General features: G+C 34.9%; 1 protein-coding gene across 1 annotated transcript; it reads left to right on the top strand.

Annotated features, from left to right (window-relative positions):
* Positions 1 to 345: 345 nt before the first annotated feature.
* Positions 346 to 13,143, top strand: LOC132182254 (putative alpha-mannosidase At5g13980). Its single transcript, XM_088516222.1, has 29 exons — positions 346 to 819; positions 911 to 994; positions 1,714 to 1,802; positions 1,987 to 2,161; positions 2,337 to 2,456; positions 2,653 to 2,739; positions 2,831 to 2,902; positions 3,598 to 3,711; positions 4,531 to 4,631; positions 4,722 to 4,815; positions 4,911 to 5,078; positions 5,182 to 5,271; positions 6,004 to 6,069; positions 6,163 to 6,219; positions 6,839 to 7,058; positions 7,179 to 7,318; positions 7,642 to 7,710; positions 7,833 to 7,892; positions 7,977 to 8,048; positions 9,300 to 9,347; positions 9,562 to 9,681; positions 10,071 to 10,136; positions 10,993 to 11,105; positions 11,401 to 11,485; positions 11,902 to 12,012; positions 12,103 to 12,198; positions 12,411 to 12,458; positions 12,571 to 12,639; positions 12,733 to 13,143. Exons 1-29 carry the CDS (start codon positions 619 to 621, stop codon positions 12,958 to 12,960), a joined length of 3,063 nt encoding a protein of 1,020 aa, XP_088372348.1. The 5' UTR covers positions 346 to 618; the 3' UTR covers positions 12,961 to 13,143.
* The last annotated feature ends 1,063 nt before the right edge of the window (positions 13,144 to 14,206 follow it).

Here is a 14,206-nt window from a genome sequence, read left to right as displayed (position 1 = left end):
TTGGCCCGAGTAATACTATAAATTACATTTTTTATTTTACAATTATTATACAACTTTTTTTAATAAAAACGGATCTAAGGATGGGTTAGAACTATCAAAATTGGGATAGTTTTTAGAGTTTTTCTTAAACTTTACATATCAGTCTAAAAATGATATTAAAAATTCTATTTTTACCTAATAATTATCTTATAATGTGACGTGTCATACCAACCACCTTGGTTTAATTAAGATTAAAACTTATCTAAATTGGGTTTGATTTGACGTTGGCCAGTGGCTGTCCTCCCCACTCTCCATTTTCTTGAAGTAAAAAAGGCGTAGACAGAAAACCGTACCTTGACCTTAAAGTCATGGCAGCTCCACTTAAGTTCTTAACAACTCTCTCCTCCCCTGTACGGGTTGACCCAAACTCTCTCTGAAACCTTTCTTAAAGACACTTGTAATTTGTAAAAGCCTCTTCTTACCCATGCAAAGCCCACCTTTTCTGATCACTCACACATTCTTCAATTTTCCACTTAAACAAAAGCAATTAAAGCCTGTGACTGTGAGCAAAAGTGAAAAAATCGCTCATCTAAATTTGTTTCTCTGCTCAAAGACATTCGAAAGTGAATTGGACTTGTAATGGGGATCCTCCAAGCGTTCTTTTGCCTGGTTTTTTTTGCTGGGATTCTATGTACAGAATCCAACTTCATGGTATACAACACTTCGCAAAGCATAGTCTCCGGAAAGCTTAATGTCCATTTGGTTCCTCACACCCACGACGATGTTGGTTGGTTGAAGACCGTTGATCAGTACTACGTTGGCTCCAACAATTCCATCCAGGTCTCTCCCTCTCTCTTTCCTCCTTGTCTTTGTTTGTGGGTTTATGAATTTGATTGAAAATAAAAAAAAGTTGTTGTTCCTGGCTGTGTAGGGGGCTTGTGTTCAAAATATATTGGATTCTCTAGTGCCTGCCCTGTTGGCTGACAAGAACCGGAAGTTTATCTATGTTGAGCAGGCAAGCTATCTTGGTCCATATTTCTCATTTTCGTGTTAACAAATTGAACCGTGTCTGGTTGCTGATCAAGCTTTGGGAAAGAAAAAGAAACTGAAATTTTAACCTTCTGTCTACTGTCATAATTGGAAATCGAAACATTTTACTGGGAAGGTTTCAAGTTACTATTTCTTTTCTTTTCCCGTCAAACAAACAAAGTATCAAGATTTGGTTGGAGAAAAATATGAAAAATGAAAAGGACTATGATGGACTTGCATATAGATGTAGGAGAATAGGAACTGAGAACAGGAAAAATTATAAACGAGGACCCTTTTAACGGCCTTTCAATTATGCCCCATCCTGCCAATGCTCTCTTTAATGTTCTCACAGTTAAGACTCTAATATTGCGGCTCGTTGTTACATTGTACTACAGTGTCTTGGAATAGCAAGGACAATGTTGCATCAAATGCCTAGTTTTTCATATAAAGGACCTAAAATTGTAGATACTGACAATTGGTTGATCTTTGCCAATTTAGGCGCGAAGACTCTATAAAGAAGTGCCAATGCAATTATCTTGTCATATACATTGTTGGCACCATTGTATATTAGTTTATGCCTATGTGACATAGATTATCTCCTGGTCATTAGATGATGCAACATGTTCAATTGTTGCTGCCTACTGATTTCATCTTACATTGCAAAAATATTTGTATTTGATTTTTTCTCTTGTTTCATCAATTCAGGCATTTTTCCAACGATGGTGGAGAAATCAGAATAAGGCAATGCAGGATGTGGTCAAGCAGCTAGTGAGCTCGGGGCAACTAGAGTTCATGTAATGTACAATTCTAAGTTAACAAATAATTCATGTAATTTTTTGTTTTCATACATTTCTTTGGGGTATATGGGTTAAAACATTCTTCTGTTTACTGAGGTTGATGCAATGAGAAATATTGAGAGTGTCATCTATTTTACCAAATGTTGTGTTCTTAATTCTCGTTCTTTCCTTTTTATTGCAGAAATGGGGGTATGTGTATGCATGATGAGGCAGCAACACATTACATTGATATGATTGATCAGACAACACTTGGGCATCGGTTTATCAAAAGGGATTTTGATGTTGTTCCAAGAATTGGTTGGCAAATTGATCCCTTTGGACATTCTGCAGTACAGGCTTATTTGTTGGGAGCAGAAGTAAGCTTTTTTGTATATTTAGTTTCAAATACATTGCTTAGTTTATAATATTTCCCTTCCTCGTCAAACAAGAGACAATATGGAAAGTCATAATTAATCAGTAGCAATATGACTGAGAGAACTTCTATATGCATATATCTCCACACGCATTGGTCAATCTCTGCTATTTGTGTAGGTTGGATTCGACTCACTTTTCTTTGGTCGGATAGATTACCAAGACAGAGCTAAGCGCAAAAATGAAAAAAGTCTTGAAGTTGTCTGGCAGGGTTCCAAGAGCCTTGGTTCATCTGCTCAGGTGAAGAGCAATTTTTTTTTTTCCCTTCTTCTTCTTCTTCTTTCTTTTTCTGGGTTTTACTCAGCTGTTTTGAATAGCATTCAAGTGAATAATCATGCTGGAGATATTTCCTCAAACTCGGGATTTGGTGATTTCAGTCTTGTTTCTTTTTGCCTTTGCATTGTTGCTAAATTTTTGTTGGTTTTAAACTGTGCAGATTTTTGCTGGTGCATTCCCTGAGAATTATGAGCCTCCACCTGGTGGTTTCTACTTTGAAGTCAATGATGTTTCCCCAATAGTTCAAGTAAAAATGATCAAAACTTGTTAATTTTCTATCAGCTATTTGAGTATCTGCTTGCCTACAAAGTTAAATTTCATTTCCTCTTACAATGAAGGATGACATTAATTTGTTCGATTACAATGTTCAAGACCGAGTAAATGACTTTGTTGCTGCTGCAGTATCACAGGTAAATGGGGAAAGCTCTTGACTCTGCATGTAAGGAATTATTTTATCTGCTTTCCCATTGTGCCTTTCCTTTTTAAACCTCTTTTTTTGGGCAGAATTGATTAGGCGGCATTTGCTTTCAAATGATCCTCACTTCCTCAGTTTTTATATATGCATATTTCTTTTCTTCCGCGGTGGGAACTCCTGTTATTATTTGAATCTTTACTTTCTTGCTAAACTTATATAGCTGGTAGGACAAATCATCCACTTAAGTTTCTGCTTGAGGCTAGCTCAAACATAATATTATCGGTAATCATGCTATATGAATATCCATATACAACATGAACATTGAAACAAAGTTTCCTTTTGGAACTTTTACCACCTTCAATCTCTGTGCAACTGTTGCATCATAATGGGGGTCGCCTTGTCATGTTTTGGTGCTCCTTTAGATTTTCTGGAAGAGCAAAATCTACAATAGTTCAGAATTATCTGTAGGAGTTACAGCTATTTCAGGAAATATTTCTTATGCATCAATATGACAATAGACTTTGGCAAAAGCAATATGGTAAGTTCTTAAAAAATACGAAGAGTTGCATTCTTTTGACTTGAATAAGATCTATATTTGATTAACATGTCCAGCAAGCACTCAAAGTAATTCGCCCTTCCCATTCACAAGGGACCTCTATTTGTTGCTGATAGCAATTGTTTCTTTCTCAGGCTAATATAACCCGAACAAACCATATCATGTGGACTATGGGAACAGATTTTAAGTATCAATATGCACATTCATGGTTCAGCCAGATGGACAAACTCATACATTATGTCAACCAGGTGACTGATCGTTAAAACTGCAAAGATGGTCTCTTATGGCTTTTCATCATCACTATCATAATCTTGTACCTTTCTTTTCTCTACAAAGTCCTTAAGTTGATGATTATTTGAGTGATCATTCGTTAAGTGAGAATCTCTATGATCATTATGCTTCTCTCATGGTTTTTCAAGAAAGACAAATTAGATTATTAGACGACTCACTCCAACTGACGTATAATGTATTACTGATATAGGCTGCTGGTAATTATTGTAGAAATAATGTTAAGAATCTTCTAAAGGGCATGAATGTGTTGATGAAGCATTAGTTTAATTTTTTGGTTGCAGAATTCAAACATCTTTCAGGTTGAACCTGAGGCATAAATGGTAGGAGGCATACTATTTGTGGAAACACTTTATTCTGCTTATATTAACGTTAAAAATTTAGAATTATTGCATTTGGGAATTTGTCATGCAAATACACAATGTTGGTCGGTATTATGTTAGCCTTACAACTTAGTAGTAATGCTGTGCAGGATATTATTTTCAAAGCTGTATCAGAATTTGCATTTCACATGTCCCATTTCTTTTAACCATAATTATTTATGTTTGGCCAATTGTGTATGACATTTATCGAACTTGTTAATAGTCCTACTAAGTGAGCTGATAGTTACATCTCCTGAACATATGCCTAGATAAGTTGTAGTTCATACAATTATCTTCCTCTTTTTTACTATATTTAATTTTCCATGTATGTCAGTAAATAATGCCTCATTATTCACATCTTTCATCTTATGTATCCAAAATCTATTGTTTCTAATTGGGTTGATCGGGTGCTTCCAGGATGGACGTGTCAATGCTCTGTACTCTACCCCATCCATGTATACTGATGCAAAATATGCTACAGATGAGTCCTGGCCAATCAAGAGTGATGACTTTTTCCCGTGAGTTCAATGTTTCGATGTCATGTAACCTGTTTGCTTGTAGTTTCCCACTCAACATTTTCTTAAAGTTTGAGGCATGCACTGTACCAGATATGCAGATCGTGCAAATGCGTACTGGACAGGATACTTTACTAGTAGACCAGCCCTCAAGCGCTATGTCAGAATAATGAGTGGCTATTATTTGGTATCATTTATGTGATTGTTTTAGTTTATATCATGGATATGATTGTCACAGTCTAAGTGTGACAGTTTTAGATTTTGACATTTATTTATCTCTAGGCTGCAAGGCAGCTAGAATTTTTCAAAGGGAGGAGTAAATCTGGACCCAACACAGACTCACTGGCAGATGCTTTAGCAATTGTTCAACATCATGATGGAGTTACTGGTACAGAAAAGCAGCATGTGGCTAATGATTATGCAAAACGCTTGTCTATGGGGTACACGGAGGTGCGAATTTGGCTTGACACTTAAACTGTATGATTTTTCTCGAAGTTTTTTTTCTCTCGATTTTGGTCCGAGTGTCATCCACTTGTTCATTATAAATGTGCAGGCTGAGGAATTAGTTGCATCTTCACTTTCTTGCTTGGCTCAGTCCGCATCAGATACTGGATGCGGGAACCCAACTATTAAGTTTCAACAGGTAAAATATCATGAGCCTTAAGCTCATGAGCTCTTTCTAATTTCATTGCTTGAATAGCTCATTTTATCATGGAATTCGTATAGCCATCTGCAGTACCTTGATTTACCTTTTTGAACTCTGTTCAGTAGATCGCACTTTTGACCTCTTGAGCACATTATAAGTTTTTCTCTTGTTAGAATGATACTTTATGACTTAAACCTCTATAATTTGAATGCATCATGTCTAAAATATGGTAAGGCTTTAAGGGATCTTTTATCTTTCTGTGCTATTATCATCATTGGAATTGATCCCTTAGTCTTCTTGGCATTCTTACAGCCTGAGTAATGCTGTAGAGCTTTAGGGGTATCTCTGTAGTTTCACAATTATATCTAATGAAACTGTGGGTTAGAGAACTAGTCTTTCTATTTATCCTTTTCACCATAATCTTCATTCTTTTCTTCTTAAACTTCTACTGTAGGTTACACATTGGATCTTATATTTGTAAATTTCCATTTGTCTTTTTGTATATGTTACATAATGTCAGCTTCTTTGTGGCATAAATGGTTATAAGATGGATGTTGGTGATTATTGACGTACATAGCAAGTGTAAGGTTTTTTTTTTAAAAAAAAAAAATTGAAAATCAAGCAAAAAATGTTTGGACGTGAATTATTATTGTTTTCTTTTTCTTCTCTTATTTCCTCTCTCTCTTTTTTTTATTTTTTTCTCCTTATTTTGTTCTTTTCTCTTCTTAGTGCCCACTTCTGAATATAAGTTACTGTCCTGCATCAGAAGTTGATCTGCCTCAAGGAAAAAGTTTGGTATGGAAAATATTCCTTCTTCTTGCAATAGCTATGACCTTTTATATTCTATTTTGATATACACCATTTTATGGTGTCTTCTCATCACTGCAGGTAGTTGTGGCCTACAATTCTCTTGGATGGAAGAGGGACAATGTAATTCAAATTCCAGTGAGTACTTGTACTCTTATAAGAGTGCCTCATGTCTTGAAATTTAGAACAATGTTGCACTAATTGGAAAACCTCGTAACATATCTTAGTGTTAAAATATTAATTAAATGATGAAATCAATCATTTCTTATCAACTTAAACTTTTGGGCAAGTGGTGATTTAGCACTTTTTTTTTTTAATAATCTAAAGGTGTTGACTAGTCATGCAGTATGTACTAGAGAAGTTACACTGCCTACATGTATTGGATCTTCAATGTAGTTGAGAAACCGTGTACTTACCTTCTCCATCATGCCAATCTAGATAAACATACTCAATTTCATGAACCAGAAATATTTGCACAAAGAGTTGTTGAATGATGTAAAGCATGATAAACTTACAGCAAAAAGAGACTTTGTAGTTTAGGTGGCTCAATAATACAACTAAATAGACATTTTTAGGCCTAAAGATATAATCACTGTGAATCCACTATTTTATGTGTATGAAACACTTTCAATTTGGACAGGTGAATGCAAGGTTAGTAACTGATGAGTTCATTGATATCCTAAAAATGAAAGATGTAGAACTGAAAATATATTGGAAGAGTATTATTATTCTACTTACAAGATCTAATTTGCCCTAGGTTATCAATGAAGATGTTACTGTTCATGATTCTGAGGGAAGAGAAATTGAATCGCAGCTTCTTCCTTTAGCTAATGCCTATGTGGGATTAAGGAACCATTATGTTAGGGCATACTTAGGTCGAAGTCCAACTCAGACACCTAAGTATTTGCTTGCATTTAAGGTATCAGTACCACCACTTGGTTTCAGCACATACACTATTTCGAGCATCAAAAGGCCAGGTCTGCTGTTATTTTTGCAATACACATTTTTTACATTAATTTTGTGAACCGAAGAAACATAAGATTTATTCTTCATGTTATCTACATAGGTTTTTGAATTGTTTTCCCTCTTGGTTGTAGGTGCTAGTTCAACCAGATCATCTGTATACACGTTTAAGAGAAGGGAAGAATCTGCTGTTGAAGTTGGTCAAGGAAATTTAAAGCTGACCTTTTCCACTGATCAAGGAAAAATGATTAATTATGTTAATAGCAGAAGCTTGGTATGTAATGGACCTGGCACTTCATGATCACTTATTATTGAATTTTATGCTTACATTTTCCTTCTCCATGAATTTCTTTGAATTTATGTTTTCTTGACTATGACTAAACATGAGATTGATGCTATTGTAATTAATGTTTTGGTTGTTGCAGCCTTTTTAACAATTTTTTTTTTTTTCACAATTCTCTCTGCTCTGCCCGCCTCACCCCCCAAAAAAAAAAGAAGAAAAAGAAAGAAAAGAAAAGGAAAAAAGAAAAATAAGCAGATTGGAAGCAGGAAAGTAATTGATTTTGTAGCTAATGCACTTAATCATAACTTTTGAAGGTTGAGGAACCAGTCAAACAATCGTATAGTTATTACTCTGGGTATAACGGAAGTGATAAAGATCCTCAGGTAGACATAAAGTTCATATTGTGTTGCAAATCTTTCTTATTTTCTCTTTTCATTATGTTTTGAAATCACAGACATAAGAATTGAAATAGTTATTAAAGTATCTGTTTGCAATTATTTTTCAGAATTCTGGGGCATATGTCTTCCGTCCGAATGGCACATTCCCCATAAAGCCTGAAGGACAGGTGTGTGATGCCTTCTGAAGTACGTTCTTCGTTCAAATAAAAATCATGGAAATTCCAATATAAAGCTGTTCTTAAAAGTTTCAGGTTGCTTTGACTGTTATGCGTGGACCTGTAATAGAAGAAGTACATCAACAAATCAATCCATGGATATATCAGGTGCCTTGCTTGTCATGGTTGCTGTCCATGTGTAATGTTTTTCTTCATAAACCCTTTTCTTCTGTTTCAGCTCTGTGAGCATCATTATTGCATGCTGAAGACAATGAAAGTATGTTATGAATTAACAGCGCATAGTTGTTTGATGTAGGACAGATTTGAGAAATCTGTCTAAGTGTGCTTATGGTGGGCTTTGGGGTAGGAAAAGTGATGATCTTTGGATTTGTTATGTTGAGGAAAATGTTTTAGGGTTTGAAGATTGAATTAGGTGTTGAAAAGATCATATCTCGGTGACCTAGAGTTGCAGGAATTGAGAATTAGGGTGCAGGAGATTCTGTACAGCAGTTAAGATGGTTCTTTAGGGCTGCATTGAAGGGCTGTTTGATGGCTATTGAATAGGGGAAAATATAGGATTGTGGGGTTTTGATAGCGCAAGGGAAAGGGACTGATTGGGGCTTGCAAAGAGAGAAGAAAATGGGGAATTTTGTTCCTGTTCAGGAGCTGTGTGATACAGTAATGTGAACAGCTACAGTGCACTAAAGAAGAGAAAGAAAAGCAAAGAGCACTCTATTCACTCCTGCTTCAAAACTCAAATCATTTAGTAACCATTTATGAAGTATCCGAGTTTTTAGTCCATTGAAGCTTATTTTTTAGACTCTTTTACTCTTTTTTAATTTACTAGAACTAGAACTAGAACTCCTATTTTGACCAGTAAACTAAAGACCAAAAAAAAAACCCAAATAAAAGACTGACCTGGACTGAAGAAAATAAACTCAAGATGCTTACTCAATGGCTGCATTGTGTTCTTGTTCTTGTTCTTGTGTGTAGTTTCAGAGATTGGAAAGAACTAATTGTTCAAGTGCAACAAACTATGAGTGCTTTTGTGACTTCAGGGAACTATGCTGGAGTAGTCTCTTTTGGTTGAGCATGCCATCATAGGACTCATACCTTCATGGAGAGATGCTTTTAGTAGATGCATTATTACATAGCTTTGCTTTGAATTCGTGAAATGTGACAATAGCATGAAAATGTAGAGCAGAGTTTGTTACCATTGCCATAAACACCTCTATGTTGCAGCTCTGACTGTGCTTATGAGATAATTGTGAAGGAGCTATGCCAGAAAATTTTTATTGAGTCTGGGCAATTGGAAGGATTTTTAAGTGGAATCATTATCTCTTTGTCTGACAAAATCTTTTATATTTTCTACTTGACATTTCTCTGTTGCTAGTGACGTTACATAAAATGTTTTTGCAGATTACCAGAGTTCACAAGGAGAAAGAGCATGGTGAAGTCGAGTTTATTGTAAGCTTTACTATATAACTCATAGAGATTGTAGCTTGTCTTTCATCTTTTTTTTTTCAACCTTTTCTCCCCTTATCGGGCTTTTTTTTGGGGGTGGGTGGGTGGGTGGGAGGGACATGGGTTTCGTTTGTTGAGTTGTTGGAAATAATGTTCGTCTCTGCATCTCATTTTCTGAACAATACATGGTGGGTCTTATGAAAATATCTGAAATCAGGTTGGACCTATACCTGTTGATGATGGAATTGGAAAAGAAGTTGCTACTCAAATTACAACTACGATGGATACCAACAAAACATTCTACACAGATTCTAATGGACGCGATTTTATCAAAAGAGTATGTTTTCTACTTGCCATTATAGACAATATCAAACATGTTAGTTTGAGTACATCATGATGCTATGAGTGGTTGCCAGCTTGAACTTACTCAGGTTTTTCCTCTCTTCTTCATGTTTTTATATACTGGAAATTTTGTTGTTTTGGCTGGAAGATAAGTTAAAAGAAGCAGTTGCCTTTATACAATGATTTTCTTTTTCTTCTTCTTCATGTTACTATATACTGGAAATGGAGGATAAGTTAAAAGAAGCAGTTGCCTTTATACAAGGGTTTTTTTTTTTTTTTTTCAAATTATCCTCTAACGTATGTAGGCACTTCTTGGAGTTATGACTTTATGGTCATTTTCCATTGTCCTCACTAAATGATTTAAATAATTCATCTTATTTGCAGATTCGCAATTATAGAACAGACTGGGACTTGGAAGTGAACCAACCTATTGCTGGAAATTATTATCCAGTAAGTTTTTTGCTTCTTTCAAAATAAATCTATTACCCAATTTCTTGGTTTACTTAATAAAATTGATCTTTCTATAATAGTGGTGTAATCATATGTCCTTATTCTCTCTAGAGATTAATTTTACGTTCCCAATTTCACTATGGCTTAGGGCTTGCTTGGGATTGCATTAGAAAGCTTAAAAAGTACTTTTAATACTTAAAAAGCCATGCCAAACAACAATTGGCATGTTTGGTAAAAAATTTCAAAAGTACTTTTTGGACTTTTTTACTCTAAAAATGGCAAAAAAACATTTTTGGCAAAAGCTTTTGCCAAAAAATATCTTTTGCCTTAAAAGCACTATTTCTCAATCTCAATTCCAAACAGGCTCTTACTCTGCTTGGAGTGGCTGTTTTCTTGGTGAATATGTGAGTTGTGCTTGTTAAATATTGGTTTTACTACTAAGCTTAGTTTATTTTACTATTTATTATTTATTATCATTTGGGTATTACTTAGTATCCTCTGGTACTTTACTTTTAGGGGGGGGCTAAAAATTTCCTTTTGGGTATTATTGTTATTATGAGGACAGGCTTCAACTTCTTTTTTTCTTGTCACAATTACAAGTCCAATAGTAGTACTTCAAAATCTAATATAGTGTGTTCTGCCTATAGCTCACATATATTGATGGTGTCTCTTTCGTGGGCAGGATAAAATGAGTGTGCTTGTATTTGATGTTTTGGTATAAAATGTTGTATTTAACTCATCCATACATTTCTACAAAAGTTTAAGCCCTGTTAGTATCTAGTAGTCACTGGAAAGTTCAATCGGTAATTGTACTCCCACCTTTTTGCTTGACACATCATTTATATTGTCCTTTCAGATTAATCTTGGGATTTACATGCAAGATAATAGGACGGAATTTTCGGTTTTGGTGGACCGGTCTGTAGGGGGATCCAGCATAGTGGATGGACAAATAGAGCTGATGCTCCACAGGTATGCTTTTAATCCGATCATACATATTAAAAGAGTGAGATTTCAATGGTGTGGACACCTCCTCTGTATGTGCCTTTCCTTGTCCTCTTCTTTGCTTAGAATATGTTCTATTTCGGAAGGGAGTTCTGTATTTAAAGGGATGATGTAGCAACTAACATTTAAGGCAATGCATAATAGTTGTGCACATTAATAGTGTCACTTAGATGGTAATGCATAAATTTATGATAAATCTTTTCAGTCACCATACATTATCAGAATCATTATTGGGATTCCTCTCATTTGTCTTACTTTACAGGAGACTGCTACTTGATGATTCAAGAGGTGTTGCAGAGGCATTAAATGAAACAGTCTGTGTTCTTGATAAATGCACGGGATTAACAGTAAGCACATGTTACCCCATTGGAATTTTTTGCAGCAATTAGCTGGCAATTTTGTTTTGATGTCACCGGTGTGTTTTAGTGGGGGAATTTTACATCTTCCTCAGCAAGTATTCTCAGAAAATTCCTGGCTATTATCCATATTATTAGAAGCCAAACAGTGACATCTGTATCAAGGATTTCATATGCAATTATGCGGTCAATCTTATTATTTTCCATTAACTATAGCCTTCAGTATACGAGTTAGTTACTTCCGTTATCTGTATAGTATTTCCAGGAATTTTTCTTTCATGTTGCCTTTTGATAGCAGCTCATGATTGCAATAATTTTTTGCATTGAGCAACTCTTAAGTTTTGTCAATATGAAGTATTTGCTGGAACTATTAGCATTCAATTTTCACTAATGGATGACGTTTCCAGATCCAAGGAAAATATTATTTCCGATTTGACCCCCTGGGAGAGGGTGCTAAGTGGCGTCGCACTTTTGGCCAGGAGATATATTCTCCACTCCTGCTAGCCTTTGCTGAACAGGTGAAATTGAAAATGAAAAAGAAAAGATAAAGTTGATTTATTTTAGTCTTGTGAGTTAGTTAATAAAAAAGTAAATTCCCTTCTTTGCAGGATGGTGATAACTGGATGAATTCCCATGTAGCCAGTTTTTCAGGGATTGATTCCTCGTACAGTTTACCTGACAATATTGCTCTAATAACTCTTGAGGTGCTCGGGGATTCTTAGAGTTTCATTATTGTTTATTGTTTAAATATAGTTTTATTTTAGTAAAAATATACAAGAAACATAAATATGAGATTGGTATTTCCTCATCAGACATCCATGTCAAAATCCTTTACAGCGGCACCAAATATGTCCTGCTTGGGATTTCCTTTTCTGTATTCTAGCACTGATTTCTCTTTTTTCCCTGAATTACGTAGGAGCTTAATGATGGAAAAGTTCTCCTTCGGTTAGCGCATTTATACGAGGTTTTACTTTCTCTCATGTCTGCTCTTGACTACTTCATTTGTTTATGCATTATTCAAGTGCTCCTTCAAATGTTAATTTTGTCTATTTGAATGGCTTGTCAAACTATTCAAGCTTGGAGAGGACACGGACCTTTCTGTAACGACAAGCGTAGAGCTGAAAAAACTGTTCCCCAGGAAGAAGGTAGACGCAGCGGGCTCATAACACTAACCAGCCATCTTTGTTAATGCCTATTTAGTTTTCTCTCAAACTGTTCTACTTCTATGTTTGTTTCAGATCAGTAAAGTGACCGAGACAAGCTTATCTGCCAACCAAGAAAGAACAGAAATGGAGAAGAAGAGGCTTGTTTGGAAAGTAGAAGGCTTTTCTGGAGAAGAAGTCAAGGTTGTGAGGGGTGGACCTATTGATCCTGCAAAACTACTTGTAGAACTTGCCCCTATGGAAATCCGCACCTTTGTTATTGACTTCATTCCAGTGTTCCACGATGGTGTGGCTTATGCCTAACAATACGAAAATGCACCATGAAATCCAGTCCTTGCTTGCTCAGAAGACATTTGCTTTGTGTTCCTCCAAATCCTCTCAAGCTCCACTTCTGTTGTATTAAATGATTATGGTCCCCGAGATTAACTTCTTTTGCATTAAACGCTTGCCCACGGGTGTCAATAACAAGACAATTAGCTCAAGCTCTATGCCATACGTGTATGTTGTAGTTAGGTTGCAGGGACTAGAAAGTGTAACGCAATGAAGTTACATACTGTATATTATCAGAATGTCTGATGGAATCATGTTGTTCGTGAAACAAAGTTGTCAAGTTAAATGAGCAATCTTAGTTAGTATAAGTCTTTACAAATTAATGGGTCAGTCTACAAGGCACTCATGGGTTGTTACGTCAATCACTAAACAATTAAATATGTTATTTTTTTTTTACACTCATTCTAATTGACCCATGAGTTTGTTAAGAATTGTAATAAAAGCTGTAATATCCTAAACATTTTTCTAAATATCAGATGAGTTGATAATGGTCATTTTGTTAATAATCAATTCTCACCATTTTACCATTCATCACATGCTCTTTTGTCGAAAACAAAGTGAAAACTTCACATGTACCTTCGAAAATAAAATGAGTCCAAATCTTCTTTAAAATAATCATGTTTGTGAAGGTTGCGTTCAACATTCATAATGATGATTTGATTCACACAGATGCATGCATGAATCATATTTATTAAATGTCGAGTGATGTTGTAAACTATATTTATATTTTATAACTATCTAATAAAGATGATCCGGTAATTTCAACCAATTTTTAGATCAATATTTGTTAAACCAAAAAAATTCATGAGAATTTAGAAAAATTATAAGATAAAAATATGATATATAATATTACTCTTAAATGTTTCATAATGAAGAATGTTTTCATGTTATATTGGAGAACCAGGCATTTTTCATTTAATGTTTTTTTTTTATTATTGATTGAGTTTAACTTGTTTCTTGTTCTTGCATGAATATAATACAACTAGACATAAACACATTTCTTAAATATAGGATATGACAGGTACGTATTTGCATATGACTCTATTATGTTCGTCGGATTCAAATAATATCATATTGGTGTGTGAAAATCAATGAGTTTGATTTTTGTCGTTGATGTGTTAGAAAATATTAATTAAATAATTAATAGATCATATTTATGTTAATTTATATAGTCGTCTATAATTTTTTTTGGTATGACACAAACAAGGATAGAATTACT

The sequence above is a fragment of the Corylus avellana genome, chromosome 5, assembly GCF_965113065.1.
Source record: "Corylus avellana chromosome 5, dhCorAvel1.hap1.2, whole genome shotgun sequence".
Classification (NCBI taxonomy): domain Eukaryota; kingdom Viridiplantae; phylum Streptophyta; class Magnoliopsida; order Fagales; family Betulaceae; genus Corylus; species Corylus avellana.
Note: the sequence above shows the minus strand (reverse complement) of the source record. Positions and strands in the feature narration are given on the sequence as shown.